Here is a 17,628-nt window from a genome sequence, read left to right on the forward strand (position 1 = left end):
TATCGAATGTTTAGCAGCCAAGGCTGCATACTCACGGTACCTGATATTCAGCTGGGAATGACTACAACAGTAAATAAACACAAGACATATATATACTCTATTAGCCACAACACAACCAGGCTTATATTTAATATGCCACAAATTAATCCTGCATAATAACACCTGCTTGTTTGTTATGCTAGCTCCTAGCTCCTCTGCTAGCTCCTAGCTCCATAGAACACGCCAATACAATTCAAACACCTGATCAACACACACAATCACTCAGCCCAAAAGACCGTTCACCTAACCCAAGGTTCATAAAGCTTATATATTTAAAAAAAGTTACGTACGTGACGCGCACGTCCGGTACGGTACGTGTTATGCTAGCTCCTAGCTCCTCTGCTAGCTCCTAGCTCCATAGAACACGCCAATACAATTCAAACACATGATCAACACACACAATCACTCAGCCCAAAAGACCGTTCACCTAACCCAAGGTTCATAAAGCTTATATATTTTTAAAAAGTTACGTACATACGCAAAAAAAAGCCAAAGCTGCATACTCACAGTAGCACGTCTGCGTCTTTGTCATCCAAATCAAAGTAATCCTGGTAAGAGTCTGTGTTGTCCCAGTTCTCTACAGGCGTCTGTGTATCCAAGTCAAAAGTCCTCCTGGTTAGAGTCTCTGTTATCCGAGTTCTTCCATCTTGACTGCATCTTTCGGGAATGTAAACAAAGAAGCGCCGGCTGTGTACTGTTGTGGCTGACTACGTTCGAAAAATACGTCCATTTCGCACCGACAACTTTCTTCTTTGCTTGCTCGGCTTCCTTCTCCATAATGCAATGAACATGATTGAAACAGATTCACGAACACAGATGTCCAGAATACTGTGGAATTATGAAATGAAAACAGAGCTTTTTCGTGTTGGCTTCAATGTGGAAGGCATACCCGTGTTCGCCGGGCTACGTCACGCGCATACGTCATCCTCAGAGGCGTTTCGAACCGGAAGGTTAGCGGCAAATTTAAAATGTCACTTTATAAGTTAACCCGGCCGTATTGGCATGGTATAATGTTAAGATTTCATCATTGATATATAAACTATCAGACTGCGTGGTCGGTAGTAGTGGCTTTCAGTAGGCCTTTAAAGCGTAAAATAGAAAATATTCTTGAAGATTATTTGTTGCTACTAAATGTTTTTGTATTGCTTACTATTTAATAATTAGCATTAAACCCAGGACACATTATACATATGTTACAATTTAAAAAAGCTTAATTCAACATTAATTAATATATTAATTACATATAATGTGGGACCTCCAATTTATGAGTTTAATTAGTGGCCGAGCTCGTAACTCGGATCTTGTCCATTAAAAAACTTTATATTAATTTAATTGGTGCTAAGCCCCAAAACATCACAATTTTAACATGTAACATGCCTTTCAAAAAGACAAACAAACTCTTAGACAAGTGCTTCTCAAACGTTTTTTACCGAGTTACTACCTCAGAAAACACTTGGCTTTCTAAGTACCACCATAATGACCAACATTAAAAATACTGTAGCGTAGTAGGCCTAAATATTCAATAAAAACAAGGCAGAGGTTTTATTAAACAGGTTATTTACTATTTTCGGCCACTGTAACATTATACACAGTTTGAACAGTAACACTGTGTTTAATTAAGTGGTTATTTGACGTACCACTAGATGGAGCCTGCATATCACTGCGTACATGTAGCACAGTTTAGGAATCACTAAATATAGACAACAAATATTCTATGAAGAACAAGTACAGTAAAGTAATCCAATTTTATGTACATTTACCTGGCCGGGGGTGCGACTTATACTCAGGAGCGACTTATGTGTGAAATTATTAACACATTACCGTAAAATATCAAATAATATTATTTATTTCATTCATGTAAGAGACGAGACGTATAAGATTTCATGGGATTTAGCGATTAGGAGTGACAGATTGTTTGGTAAACGTATAGCATGTTCTATATGTTATAGTTATTTGAATGACTCTTACCATAATATGTTACGTTAACATACCAGGCACGTTCTCAGTTGGTTATTTATGCGTCATGTAACGTACACTTATTCAGCCTGTTGTTCACTATTCTTTATTATTTTAAATTGCCTTTCAAATGTCTTTTCTTGGTGTTGGGTTTTATCAAATACATTTCCCCAAAAAATGCGACTTATACACCAGTGTGACTTATATATGTTTTTTTCCTTCTTTATTATGCATTTTCGGCCGGTGCGACTTATACGCCGAAAAATACGTTACTTCCACGGTAGCTCCTTTAGCTGTTTCTTTGTCAAATACGCCAGGAGCAGCTTTTCCATATTTTTATGGATAAATGTGCACCTTTTGGATAACATTTTATCGTCCTTGGCTGGCATTATCAACTATTTGTTTTTGGCTTTATTGGCTGATTTTTCTGTATTGACTGCCAGCATTTAGCATCAATTTCCACCTTCCGAAACATACATTTCATGAATGCTAACTAATATAGTCCCTGGCACATGACAACAGTAAGCAAGGGGGTGTGTTTTAGCGGGCGTAAGTATCCATTATGAATATGAGAGACTTTAATACCGAGATTAGTTCTCTAATTGGCTGCAACTTCCTGCCACCCTCACATAACTTTTTTTTTTTGTTGCTCATGTTGGCACAGTGAAACCTTGCATGTCAGAGACCACGGCCCTGGGAGTCGCCATGGCAGCAGGGTCCGCAGAGGGTGTCAACGTGTGGAACCTGAGCCCTGATAGTCTTCCTCGCATCACTTGTGAAAAATTCCAGCCTCAGATCAACTGTGATGGTCAGAAAATAAATGGTTTTTATTTTGAAATGTAGATGTGAATGCAAAATCCTCTTATTTTGTCATCGCATAGAAAGCGACTTCCGCTTTGCTCGCTGGAAGAAGGCTGTCCAAAGATCCATGAATTGGGAAACCACAGAGTCTGATTGCACTGACGGAGGCAAGTATTTATTCTTTTATTTTGGTATGATAAACAACTAAATCAGTCTTCTAACAAATAAGATTGTACTTTATGCCTACAAGTTTTAAAAAAATAACAGCAATGTTCTTTCTGGTCATCGACTAACTACACACATTTACATCTTTCACAGTGATGAACGTCTGCCGTTCTTAAATCCAATATTTTCCTGGTATCGATGAAATTGATTGATTCCATTATAAGACGATCTTGGATCAATACCAATCTCTTATGAGTCAAACTTGCCAAGCACAGAGCGACATACTTGAAATTTAGCAACATAAATTGATCATTCGATCAATCGTTACACCCATAATAAATATTAGAGTTGTACGGTATACCGATAGGGTGGTCTCGATACCAATATTTTGGTACCGGCACCAAAATGTATTTCGATGCTTTTCAAAATAAAGAGGATCATGAAAAAAAAAAATCCTTTTTGGCTTCATAGTGTACATATACATCCTGGATGAAAGCATAGGGTGCCCTGCTAATACTGTACTGGGGCACAAAGAATTCAAGAGAGCGTGAGAAAAAAACAAAAAAACATTCAGCACTTATTTATCATTTAAAAAAACATCAACATTGTGGACACTGCTTTTCGGCCTTGCCCCCAGTCAGATGTTTTCTGCTACTGTGGCGACTGCTTTCTCAGTCTCATCTCTGGGGTGTGCTCTCTCCTGGCTGTCTGTCTCTTGCTGCCCTTCCTCCTCTCTCTCTTTTTCTCCTTATTAAGCCAGCTCAATTTCTCCTACACTCTGCTTCTCCTGCCTGGTGCATCATACAAAAAATGTAATATGATTAACTGTCGCCTCAGATAATCTTTACAACTAACATTTATCAAATCTGCAAGTGGGGTAGTTTACACTAACTAACTACGTTGTCAACCAGGTCTCACCTTTCAAGTGTTTTACTCCGTGTCATCTCTCTCTGAGGCCCATCAACTTCCTACAAATATGTACATAGTTCAAAGTCTCCTATCTGCATTTTTTATGGTCTTCAGTTTTCACATGGGATTATAAGAATAGCGAAAGCTGCTCTGTTTACAAAGTTATCCCACCCTTCCTTGTGAAAAAAAGTCACCTGGCCAAAAATCATTCTGTAAGAAACTGACAGGTTTTTGTTTTTTCAAAAAATAGTTTTTGTTTTTTTCCTCATATGGGAGGTTTTGTATTTATGCCATCGATATTCAAAATCAAATGACTCAGAGGCAAAAAAAATAAAAATTAAACATGATTGGGACATCATTCATTGATAAGTCAACTCATCAACTTCCATCTCTCCCTCACCTCTTCCAGCACTCTGTTGTTCCACTTTGTCAGGACAGACATTGAATTTGTATTTATTTTTTTAAACTAATTGGGGCAACAAAACCTGATATTTTTAGCCATCTTTGTGGTGACAAATACAGATATGTTACTATTTTTTCTGGCAACAAAACCAGATGCTTTAGCTGTAGCCATTTTTCTGGTGATAAAACAAGATTATTGTAGTCAAAGACACACCGATTAACAAGACAAGTCTACTGTGCTATTTTCCTGTGAAATAAACTTGAATGATTTAAAAATTTGGCTCACGACTTGATGATAGGGGAAAAAAATGTTCTTCCTGAAGATAGACCATTTGAGAAGCACTGCACCATATCTATCAACTCACACTAGCTTACTCACAATCATCATTGATGCAGACCATAACCAACTTTGTTTGGTTCCCCCGACAGCTCGTACAGCAAATGAATATGCTTGTCTTGATACAAGGAATAACGTTAGCTAACTTAGCATGAACTTAAGACAAGAATTATGTTGCCTAGCTAGCTAGAACTTCTCTTACATCTCTCATTCCTCGCTGCTTTATCCCTGCTGCGGGCGAATAACTTTCTGATATCCATCTAGGAGTTACAGTTCTCTCTCTTTCTCTCGCTACACTTGAATACATTACCATATTAATTAGCCATGTGCGCATTGTTTATTTACAGTAGCAATCAATGACCATACTAAGTAGTATGTGCGCTGTAGTCCATGCTATGTAGACTTAAGACTCTGAAGTGATTTTTTGTTTTTGTTTTTTGTGAATTTTTTACTGAAGCACTGCAGATCAATAATGGGGCACGTGCCCCAGTAGCGACGCGGCTGGTGCCCTATGATTTCTTAGTTTTATTTAGAATAATTTTGCAAAAATCTTGAAAAAATAACTTTGTAATTATGGGATATTGTGTGTAGAATTTTGAGGGGAGAAAATGTGTTTCATTTTGGATTACGGCTGTAAGATAAAATGTGGAAAAGGCGAATGGTTGTGAATACTTTCTGGATGTTCTGTACATTCTACATGCTTCATACATGAATATTATGTACTTTACATTCTACATGCGTCATACAGGAATATTATGTACTTTACATTCTACATACAGGAATATTATGTACTGTACATTCTACATGCTTCATACAGGAATATTATGTACTTTACATTCTACATGCTACATACAGGAATATTATGTACTGTACATTCTACATGCTTCATACAGGGATATTATGTACTGTACATTCTACATGCTTCATACAGGGATATTATGTACTGTACATTCTACATGCTTCATACAGGAATATTATGTACTGTACATTCTACATGCTACATACAGGAATCATATGTACTGTACATTCTACATGCTTCATACAGGAATATTATGTACTGTACATTATACATGCTTCATACAGGAATATTATGTACTGTACATTCTACATGCTACATACAGGAATCATATGTACTGTACATTCTACATGCTTCATACAGGGATATTATGTACTGTACATTCTACATGCTTCATACAGGAATATTATGTACTGTACATTATACATGCTTCATACAGGGATATTATGTACTGTACATTCTACATGCTTCATACAGGAATATTATGTACTGTACATTCTACATGCTACATACAGGAATCATATGTACTGTACATTCTACATGCTTCATACAGGGATATTATGTACTGTACATTCTACATGCTTCATACAGGAATATTATGTACTGTACATTCTATATGCTACATACAGGAATCATATGTACTGTACATTCTACATGCTTCATACATGAATATTATGTACTGTATATTCTACATGCTTCATACAGAAATATTATGTACTGTACATTCTACATGCTACATACAGGAATATTATGTACTGTACATTCTACATGCTACATACAGGAATCATATGTACTGTACATTCTACATGCTTCATACATGAATATTATGTACTGTATATTCTACATGCTTCATACAGAAATATTATGTACTGTACATTCTACATGCTACATACAGGAATATTATGTACTGTACATTCTACATGCTACATACAGGAATATCATGTACTGTACATTCTACATGCTTCATACAGGAATATCATGTACTGTACAGGAAACAATTAATACCACTGCCAAGTAGCTGTCATTACTCTTATTTCTTTACACCTCTGCAGGATTCATGAAAGTTATCTTCTGAAAACGTGTTTTAACACTTTGTGTGCATGTAAATGTAATAATTGTTTCTTATTCTTAAAAAATATCTATTTGTTTTTGGCCCCTGCAGATAAGCAGCATTGACAAATCAGAATGTTTTGTGGACAAAAACATGACATGATCGTCTAGCAGTACCAATTGGAGTGGAGAAGCGGAGGACAACTTCACTTTTTCTGGATCGGATAATGTTTGGTGTTTAGACTATTACACTTAAAGAGGATCGATGGTGGTAGTTTTTTTTTTTTTTTACTGTAGTGTAGAGAATAGTAATTGTACTCTTTTCCTGTACATCAGCACTGCAACTTGTTTTGGTTGACCTTAACCAGAGGTTTTCAATGTTTCACAGGCCAAGGACGCCCAAACTGATGGTTAGAAGGCGCGCTGGGCTCTTCCCTCTTCGCTACTGAGGGAATCCTTGTTAGTTTCTTTTCCTCCGCTTAGTGATATGCTTAAGTCAGTGGCGTGCGGTGACGTTCATGTCAGGTGAGGCACTGACTTTATCACAGTCAAACAATCACAGTTACAAACATATGAACCCTAAAGAGTATCTTATTCACCATGTGATTGGCAGCAGTTAACGGGTTATGTTTAAAAGCTCATACCAGCATTCTTCCCTGCTTGGCACTCAGCATCAAGGGTTGGAATTGGGGGTTAAATCACCAAAAATTATTCCCAGGCACGGCGCCGCTGCTGCCCACTGCTCCCCTCACCTCCCAGGGGGTGATCAAGGGGATGGGTCAAATGCAGAGTACAAATTTATGGCTTAAGTTCAGCGGGTCGCCTCGTCTGATCTGAGGTCGTATTCGAATGGGGTGAGGAGGGGTGGCTTCCGGGGGGGGGAGGCTCACCCTCTGTCATCTCTCTTTCGCCGGGGCCCGCGCGCACCCGCCCGCCCGCCGCACGCGTAACGCGGTCAGCCTGAGACGCGAGGTCCGCCGGCAGCCGCGCCCGCACATGCTGTGGGCTCGTAACGGGGCCTCGGGGACCGCCTACTTATACACAGTATCCTATTTAAAAATGTGATTGTTTGAAACTGACCCCAAGGTTCTTTGCTATTGTACAACACTAAAATATTCAAAGAGTACAGTATAGCACTACTAATCGCTAGCTATCTTAAATGCTAACATGAATAGAATAAGTTTTGATTTAAACCTGTGAGGTATAGTGAGTAGAGTGGCTACGTCACTGCCATTTATAGATGATGACTAAGGTGCATTGAAAGACATTTATAGAAAAATTGCAGCAGGATTTAAAAAAGGAAAATAAATAAATTTATAATCAACCCCCCGCCCATCTGGGGCCTCACTGGGGGTCGTGGACCACCTGTTGAAGACCACTGACCTAAAGCTAATTAAAAAATCATGCAATGATTAGGGCCACAGAGAAAAACAAAGTTTTGCTGTAGTGTTTCCATCCATCACAGGAGTTATATTCTAGAACGCCGTGCGTTTGGCGAATTTCGGCAAAGTCAGAACACTATTTTATAATTTAAATATGCCCAAAGTGCAGCGCCGGGGCCATCTACAGCAAATGGTTTAACGACCTGCAGCACATTGTAAAAACTATGGGTGCCCGAAATAATTGATTCACATCCAAATACTGATTTTTATTTAATTGAGACGCTGCAGACCCTGTATCGATCCGTCATGAAGAAGGAGCTGAGCCAGAAGGCAAAGATCCCAATTTACCGGTCGATCCAAGTTCCCATCCTCACCTGTTATGAGCTTTGCGTTATGACCGAAAGGACAAGATCGCGCGTACAAGCAGCCGAAATGAGTTTCCTTTGTCGTGTTGCGAGGTTCTCCCTTGAGGAGCCAGATGAGGTGACTCGGACATCTTGTCAGGATGCCCCCCTGGGGAGGTGTTTAGAGCACGTCCGACCACAGGACACTGTCTACCAGCTGGCCTGGGAACGCCTCGGGATCCACCAGAAGGAGCTGGATGAGGGGGATGGGGAGAGAAGTCTGGGCTTCTCTGCTTGGGCTGCTGCCCCCGCGACCCAACCTCTGTATATTATCAAATTGTATAATTATTGCATTTATGGGAATGTGTCCAAGCTTGACAGTTGGTATAAAACCTGACATTTTAAAGTATGTAAGTTAGTCAAGTTAAGAGCGGCACAGCATGAACACACTGATTGCTGATAAAGACTTCATTTGTGGAATAAAAAGTTGTGGTCATTCTTCAATGACATTTATTACAAACCAATGGAATTTTTGTATCCTAAAGATGGAATTGTGCATAAAACATATAAAACCTCCAGAATTACTGTTATGATACAATTCACACACAAGGAGTATGAAGTATTGTCACCATGACAGAATTAAGGAGAGAAGAGCAGGGAAAAAAGGAATATTTTCGGTTTAGCGAGAGAACTGCCTTCTGTCACTCCTTCCTTTGTTGACATGCTTAAACATTTTCGACTTGTTCACATTCTTGGACTTCTGGTATCCAAAGCCACCGCCGCCACCTCGTTTTAGCAGCTTTGCGCCTTTGATGCTGTTGACGTCTGGAGGGGAAAACTTAAGGAAATCAGAGCAACGCCTTGGCATGAGACGACACGTGAAGCGACAGAAAAGGATACTGAGATCCACATAGGGAGGAACTTTGAAGCCAAAGGACAAGGCCACCATGAGGAGGTCCAGCGTTTTGACGCTGTAAATCTGCTTGAGCGAGTGCGAGTCGTAAGCCCTCACGTAGGACTTGTAAGCCTCTTGGGCCGACTTGTGGAGATAGTAGTTCTTCTCAATAAGCTTCTCCAACTGTGAAGCAGACATTTGACTCACATTGGTAAAGCATACAAGTTAGACATCTTGCAAATGTGATAAGAGTCTTACCTGGGACTGAATATCAGAGATTTTACTCCAGGAAAATTCAAACTCGCTCAGGGGAACCTGCAGCACACAAAATACGTGACATGGTACTTTCGACTAGTACTGCGGTGTCGGCGAGCACAAGCAGAGCGAAGTAAGGACTTAACCTGAAGTACGCTTACATGCTGGCACTGGAAGAGAATGTCTCCGCCCGGTACGAGACCTAGATAACCGTGTCAGGTCACACGTGTCTTTCGGATCATGTTTTTTCTTTTAAACAGTCTGGTGTGCTGTATTGGAGCACTTTGGCAGAATCTGCAAATAACTCTTGGATATCACTCACACCACCTGCTGGCCAAATGTATGATTAAAGTGTAATACATTCAATTGTTGCATCTGTTGTGGCTCTTGGAAATGACAATGAATGACTAAATGTTTGACCGAATGGTTTTGCTAGTTAAACTAACAAAGTATAATAACATATATTTTATGTATTATGTACTGTATATGTATTGTGTGTATTTTGCCAACATGGTAGAATCATATGATAGGGCAGGATGTACCGGTACAATGTTTTTCTGTCACCTTGAGGAAATGACAGGTAAGGACAAGGTTATGTAATTTGGACAATGACGTACAGAAGAGAGCAGATTTAGTTCTCCATCATCCAGCTATGGATTTCTGTTGGCTGGTTAAAAATAATAAATACAGGATGCATTACTTCATTAAAGGTAATGTTTACATACACGTTCGAGAACTGACGCTGCCGAGAATCGAACCCACGTCATGTGACATAAAAGGTATTTGCATAACCGGTTTGGATTAAGTTTGCTGTTATTCTAATGGAATTTTAAGAACTATTTTTTTATTCTCTTATCTATCCGAACTGACCACAACATAAGGCCACATTTTCAATGGAGCTTGGGCGGTTTATGAGTTGTCCAATCTCCTGGCAAAATCTGAACCGCGTCCTAAAAAGAGTCATGTGGTACAAGCAGGCAACGAGGCTTCACTCAATCATTTTCGGCTCCTCCCCTACATGATGCAAACGGTCGGAAAATACAACTCTAAAGCAGTAATTAACAGAATTCGAAGTACTTTATTAATACCTGAGGGGAAATTAAGATAAATAATATAAAAAAATATATATTAGATGTGCAATGATGTGTATATTATCTTTAAAATCAGCGCAGAAAAGTCGTCTTACAGATGAACACCTTAAATCCATCTTTAGAGTTTCAACAGCACAGCACCATACAACAAACATGAATTAAGTCGTTGCCAAGTATTGATCTTAGTAGACAAGAGAGCATGGAAAGAAATCTACTGGATTGCAAACACCAAATGTTGGCAGTTTATGTCATGTCACATGACACTCATGAAATAAACAAAAATGGTTGTAAACTATTAGGAATTATGCTATTTTGAGGTGTTAAAAAGTACAACGTACATCACACTCTGATCACAAATCGTAAAAAAATCCAAATTGTGTGGAAACTATGTCCGTGTATAAAGATCCAGGCACTTCATATGATCCGCATTTTATACAAGTTACACTCAAATTTAATCAAAACAGAATATAAAGTGAAGCTTTTTTCTAATCACATTAATCAATTATTTGTTGCAGCCCTGAATTACAATGGAACCTTGATTTACAAACTCCTCTACTTGCAACCTTTTGGGTTGACGAATGTTTTGCATGCCACTTCAAGCCATTGGGGGACCTCTCTAATAAGATCACTTCCTGTACACACAGGCATAGCCATTTTGAAGAGGCTGTGCCTTCTACGTCACATCCTGTACACATGGGCGCGGTCATTTCGAAGAGCTTTGACGGCGAGCAGCACTTCAGACGTGTTTATTTCCACAATTGTTGTACTGTCAACCTGTCTCAGAGAGTACTTTGTGTGATCAGAAAAGCTTTAAATGTGTCCAAACTCTCAGTCGCACTGTATAGCTTCGGGTTGTTAGACAACTGCTTTGAGCTAACACTTGAGCTAGTTAGCCTCTGGCTTGCTGCCCCTTCAGTTCAAATATTTGATCAGCAAAGCAGCAAGTCTTTAATTGTGATAGGACCGAAAAAGATGCCACAGCGGACCTTCATTACAACGAAGGAAAAAGCACTACCGGCAAACAAGCCGATGAAGGATCTCCTCACACTGCTAGGTTGTGCTTCATGTAGTCACCGCTGTTTAATCACTTTGAAACTCCCAGTGTTCAACAATGCCACAAATATTAGTCAACTCAAGGTCAAATGATTTTCCTTTTTTTTTTTTAAATTACAGCAACATTGTGGTTAAAATTTTGAAGCGCACCAACGAGACTTCTGTGTGTGTGTGCATGTTGACATTTAAGCTTTCTGTAATGTGTTTGGATAAAAAGAGATTGTTGAGTCATTACCCCATTATGTTGGTTTGATATACATCAGGCTTGTAAGAACTCTTGAAGAGAAAAGAGGAAAACTGTTGATAGAAATGTTCCTCTTTTTTCGTCAAAGTGCTGCCCCGCAAGCCCTGAAAGAAAATTTTGAAAATCCAGACTACATTTTCTGTAATTGGGTGCATTTGTACCCTATATTTTACCTTTAGATTTATTCTCATCTACCAACCTCTTTTGGATGTCTTTTTGACACGTCCCATGTAATGTGTTGTTTTTTTTAGTAGATTTACTAAAAATACTATCATTGAAAATGTAATGTAAAGTTCAATAAGATGCATGCAAAGAACTCAGGAAACATTTCCCATTTGGCAACTCTATGCTTTAGCCACGCCCCCTCAGGTAATACACTTCCGGTGTTGTGACCTCTGTTTAGTGTTTACATCCATTACATCAAATATATATACCTTCTCGCTGGCTACTAATAAATACTCTAGAACTACAACTGGTTCAGAACTAGCAGTGTTCGGATTTAACCTACTCAGTGGGCGAGTGGTTAGAGTGTCCGCCCTGAGATTGGTAGGTCGTGAGTTCAAACCCCGGCCGAGTCATACCAAAGACTATATAAATGGGACCCATTGCCTCCCTGCTTGGCACTCAGCATCAAGGGTTGGAATTGGGGGTTAAATCACCAAAAATGATTCCCGGGCGCAGCCACCGCAGCTGCTCACTGCTCCCCTCACCTCCCAGGGGGTGAACAAGGGGATGGGTCAAATGCAGAGGACAAATTTCACCACACCTAGTGTGTGTGACAATCATTGCTACTTTAACTTAAACTTAATCATCCAAATATGATTAGCAGCAAAGTAAAAATCTGTCACCGATGTGGCTCGCAGAGCAAACGCAGGCAACAAGTAGGCTAGCTAGATGATACTAGCTTTGTTAACTAGCGTGCTTGTTTCGGCGCACTGTCCTGCAATTTGGTGCGGAGTTTAGGCAAGAGGAAGCGCAAGTACCGGTACCTGCAGCAGAGGAGAATGTTTAACAAATTTTGTTTGAATCCTATTTTTGTTTTTCCTATTGTAGTGCTTTTACATATCACCCACGGAACTTTTGTTTTCGTTAGAGCATTCCGGTTAGACGGGATTTCATGGGACACATTTCCTGTGTTGTGTGTTGTTGCGCTGAGAAGCCACAAATGTATACTGCTTGATTGCTGATAACATTTCAGGATTGTACAGTAGTCCGGTATTAGTATAGTACCGCGATACCAATGAATCATTTTCGGTACTATATCGCCTCTGAGAAGTACCGGTCCGCCACACCCGCGCCCCCGTCACGTCGTGTCATTGCTGGTTTACGAGCATGTTCCGCAGTGCACAATCACGGAGTACTTACAAACAGTGTGTAGACAGAAAAGGGAGAACGGATACATTTTGGTTTAAAAACTAACAATAAAAGGTGAAGCTATAACACTGAAAAGCCCACCGGAAGAGGTGCTTTAAGACATGGCTAGCTAAAGTCCAGCCCCAGTCAGCAGTGTTTTAGCTACTTCTAAATCACTAATCCTCGTCTCCATGGCGACAAATAAAGTATGTTTCTTACAAGTATCATCCCTGCAGGACGAGGAATAGCTAAACATGCTTTACTACATACTGTAGCTCACCGGCGTCAAAATGTAAACAAACACAATTAATGGATCTACACCTAACATCCACTGTAATGATATAGCGTATCTCGTCAATACTACTATGATTTTGTCGATATTTTTTGGCATCACAACATATCTCTTCGTTTAAAAAAATGTATAATATGTTTATAAACTCAGGAAATATGTCCCTGGACACATGAGGACTTTGAATATGACCAATGTATGATCCTGTAACTACTTGGTATCGGATTGATACCCAAATTTGTGGTATCATCCAAAACTAATGTAAATTATCAAACGACAGAAGACTGAGTGATTATTACCGTATTTTTTGGACTATAAGTCGCTCCGGAGTATACGTCGCACCGGCCAAAAATGCACAATAAAGAAGGAAAAAAACATATATACGTCGCACTGGAGTATAAGTCTCATTTTTGGGGGAAATTTATTTGATAAAATCCAACACCAAGAATAGACATTTGAAAGGCAATTTAAAATAAATAAAGAATAGTGAACAACAGGCTGAATAAGTGTACGCCATATGAGGCATAAATAACCAACTGAGAACGTGCCTGGTTTAACGCAACAAACACATCATGGCAAGAGTCATTCAAATAACTATAACTTATAGAACATGCTATACGTTTACCAAACAATCTGTCACTCCCGATCGCTAAATCCTATGAAATCTTCCTCCCCGGTGTCGCCTCTGGTATGTCCTTTCTTTCTGCTGCTCGATTGCCGTTCTCTGCTGCATATTTCACTACATCCATCTTGTAATCTGCAGTATATGATTTCCTTTTCGGTGCCATTTTTGTTTAGTCTAACTCAGTTTTTATAAGTTACTGCCAATGAATGTTGATGTGATCCATTTTAATAGCTACGGCAGTAGCATACATCATATAGCAGTTAGCATCTCATGACCCACAATGCACTTCTGCCATGACCCTCCCCCGCCAAATTCTTATTGGTTGACGTGTGTGTGACGATTGCTGCCATTTGCTTCGTCTCTTACGCGAATGAGATAAATAATTTTATTTGATATTTTACGGTAATGTGTTAATAATTTCACATATAAGTGGCTCCGAAGTGTATGTCGCACCCACGGCCAAACTATGAAAAAAACTGCGACTTATAATCCGAAAAATACGGTACATTTTAACAGAAGTGTAGATAGAACATGTTAAAACAAAAAATAAGCAGATATTAACAGTAAATTAACAAGTAGATTAATAATTCAATTTCTACCACTTGTCCTTAATAATTTTGACAAAATAATAGAACTACATACGTTAGCAGTTAAATTAGGAGCCTTTGTTTGCTTACTTACCAATAAAAGACAAGTTGTCTTGTATGTTCACTATTTTATTTAAGGACAAACTTGCAATAAGAAACATATGTTTGATGTACCGTAAGAGTTTTTGTTAAAATAAAGCCAATAATGCAATTTTTTGTGTTCCCATTTATTTAGAAAAGTACCGAAAAGTATTGAAATAATTTTGGTACCGGTACCAAAATATTGGTATCGGGACAACACTATGTAATGGCGTCTTCAAAGTGCATAGGTTTGTTTTTACTAAAAAAAAAGGACTTGAGGCTTTAAAAAAAAAAAAAAGTTTCATGTTTACAATGATTGTTATGAGGAACTTTTCGGTTTTACAAACAATGTTCATGAACCAATTAAGTTTGTAAATCGAGGTACCACTGTATACTAAACAAGCTGCATCACAAACGTTTACTCAAGAACTTACACTGCTTTGTCGTTAGCATGATGACATGGGCGAGATGCTCCACTGCCCTGGTTCTACCCACTATCATTCATCAGCTGCTGGAAGGAGCAATTAATTCGTTGACTTTACTACGGAATTGTCTTTATTACACAGGAGAAAACATTGTTGAGCAGTGTGCAAGCTCCTTTTTTAGATTTTTTACTTTTATGGATTATTTTGTCCGTCAATTGAGAATTTTTGTAGTTTTTAATGAACTGTCCTTAAAGAGACAGAACAACCAATGGATGTTTCTTTCAAGCAGTACAACCAATAGGTGCAATAATTATAACATTAGTAGTGTCGTGCAAAAAATATATTTATTTAAAAAGTAAGGAGAAACCCTGAACATGTGTGCGCGCGCAAAGTGATGGCCACAAACAGTGTGATTGCGCATGTCCTGGAGATCAAAGTGTGAGAAGGGCATGAAATTGGGCATCATGATATGAGTACCTTAGCCTGCTTGAGGAAGCGTAAGAATCCAAGCTCTTCAGGGCGCAGTATGAGGAGGGCGTGGCCTCTGCCGTTGATGCCTCGAGCAGTTCTTCCCACCCTGTGGATATACTCCTGTGCGCAGGAAGCAAAGCTTCATGAAAACTTGACGTTACAAGACAAAGCATTGATATCATGTTACAGTGGAATGATCATCAAGCCAAACTCTTAAAGAGACCTTGGGGTCATCCGGGGGGTCGTACTGGACGATCCAGTCCACCTCAGGGATGTCCAAGCCTCGAGCTGCCACGTCCGTACACAGCAGAATGCCAGAGTCAGCGTTGCAGAACTGGAAGAAGGTTGTGGTGCGTTTGGTCTGCTTCTGCTTGCCCTGAGTGATGAAAGGACAAAGTTGGCATTGATAAAGCATCTTTACAAACATGGAAGCATCATGGATGATAAGGCTTACGTGGATGGCCATCACAGGAAGGTCAATGTAGTTGAGTAGCTCGTAGTGGAATTTGACAGACATGCAGGACGAGAAGAAGACCATCAGCTTCTTCTTGCGGTTCTTCTTGAGGAAGGTGAAGAGCAACAGAAAGCGCTTCTCTGAAGGACACACGACATAGCCCTGTAGGACAGAAGCACTTATCGTCACCAGAGGGTCTTGTTGTCACATGATGGCTAGGACGTCAACAGTACCTGCTCCAAACCATCCACAGTGGCATTGTCCTTGTTGTCATCCACGCCCACATACAGCGGCTCTTTCTTTAAAGAGACACGAGCCAAGTCTTCCACCTTGCGAGTTTGTGTGGCTGAAAAGAGCATGGTCTGTCTCTTCCCTACAAAAAAACACAGGAAAACTCGAACCTTATCAGTTTGTCAGCTTTAGATCATGCATGTAAAATGTGTGACAATCTCTGATACAATCAGTCCTGCAGCATATTTACTTGTGCAAAGCTGGACAGCCAGTTAACATGTCAAAGAACACATTTCTCTGTACACGGCAATCTTTTATCGATGCAAGGCACAAGACGTTGACGAATTGCCCTCGCCCTAAATAATTACAGTTGCACATTATTTCCAGATAAGTTTTCAAGGCACAAGCATATTAAAAAGTATCCAGTAACAAACGCATCTACATCATTTTACTGTGTCATGAACTAAAAATGTTTAATTATTGTGGCCATGAAATATCACAATTACCATTCCACTTTAACTTTAAGACTGGATATGTCCATTGCAGACTCTTAATAATAAATAGGTTAGTGTTTTCAGTGTTTTATGTTTGACTAATTTCCATTGATCAACCTTTTTCTAACATTTCTCACTACATAACATTCAAGTATGTATGACTTATGCTGATATCGTATTGGATCAATATCGGTAAATACTCAAGGCTCCAATATTGATATCTGTCATATTTGTAAAAGGCCAATATTTTAATGTCATGACAGGATGATTGAATGGAAAGATGGTGTGGAAAAGCATTTAATATTCCTTTTCATGCTTTATCGCTTGTATGTGGTGTGATGTCATGAATCATCTCAAAGATAAAGAACAAGACATACTGGGCAGCAGCTTGATGATCTGTTTCAGTTCCTCCTCAAAGCCCACCTCCAAGATGCGGTCAGCCTCATCGATGATCAAACACTGCAAGTTCTTGAACATGAAGCCGGGTGTGTTCTAAAAAAAGAACACGTTATTTGTAATTAGTTACAACATTGCAATTCTATCATTCCCCATTTGAATGAGACAAACTGCTTCTCTGCAACAGCCTCAAGCAAAATGTAATGCCAACCCTTTTTGGCTGCTCATTTGGCCAGCAGGACACATCTCACTCATGCTGTACTGCGTTTGCTCCTCCACAGTAACTTTTCTAACTTTCATAATAGAAAGCATTACAGTAAAACCAAACTAATCTACAAATAACATGTCACTTAAAGTACCAGTATTGTATAATGGAAAAATTAATGCTATTTATATGCTGAGTAATGTTTCATTTGATCTGTTAAACTATATCCAATTATATTTCCAATACGCAATGTATGTGAAAATATTGTTTAAACATCCACAAAACGCCACAATTTCAA

General features: G+C 39.2%; 2 protein-coding genes across 5 annotated transcripts in view; one reads left to right on the forward strand and one right to left on the reverse strand.

The window, feature by feature from the left end:
• The window catches only part of LOC133663362 (glycerol kinase-like), a 59,433-nt gene extending 52,166 nt beyond the window's left edge, over positions 1-7,267 (forward strand). For 2 of the 3 annotated variants that reach the window (XM_062067780.1, XM_062067782.1), the window contains 3 exons: positions 2,660-2,803; positions 2,877-2,963; positions 3,115-3,411. In XM_062067780.1, coding sequence (XP_061923764.1) covers positions 2,660-2,803; positions 2,877-2,963; positions 3,115-3,137 — 254 coding nt within the window. In that variant the 3' untranslated portion in view covers positions 3,138-3,411. Of the gene's footprint in view, positions 1-2,659; positions 2,804-2,876; positions 2,964-3,114; positions 3,412-6,567 lie in introns of those variants that run through there. The other variant, XM_062067781.1, reaches the window with a different exon arrangement.
• A 1,407-nt stretch (positions 7,268-8,674) lies between these two features.
• Positions 8,675-17,628, reverse strand: part of ddx18 (DEAD (Asp-Glu-Ala-Asp) box polypeptide 18) — a 28,333-nt gene continuing 19,379 nt past the window's right edge. For both annotated transcript variants that reach the window (XM_062067784.1, XM_062067783.1), the window contains exons 7-14: positions 17,107-17,221; positions 16,238-16,377; positions 16,005-16,166; positions 15,774-15,926; positions 15,557-15,670; positions 9,335-9,391; positions 9,082-9,259; positions 8,675-9,006 (exon numbers count right to left, since the gene is read on the reverse strand). In XM_062067784.1, the coding sequence (XP_061923768.1) occupies positions 8,861-9,006; positions 9,082-9,259; positions 9,335-9,391; positions 15,557-15,670; positions 15,774-15,926; positions 16,005-16,166; positions 16,238-16,377; positions 17,107-17,221 (1,065 nt within the window). In that variant the 3' untranslated portion in view covers positions 8,675-8,860. The remainder of the gene's footprint in view (positions 9,007-9,081; positions 9,260-9,334; positions 9,392-15,556; positions 15,671-15,773; positions 15,927-16,004; positions 16,167-16,237; positions 16,378-17,106; positions 17,222-17,628) is intronic.

This window comes from Entelurus aequoreus, linkage group LG13 (genome assembly GCF_033978785.1).
Source record: "Entelurus aequoreus isolate RoL-2023_Sb linkage group LG13, RoL_Eaeq_v1.1, whole genome shotgun sequence".
NCBI lineage: Eukaryota > Metazoa > Chordata > Actinopteri > Syngnathiformes > Syngnathidae > Entelurus > Entelurus aequoreus.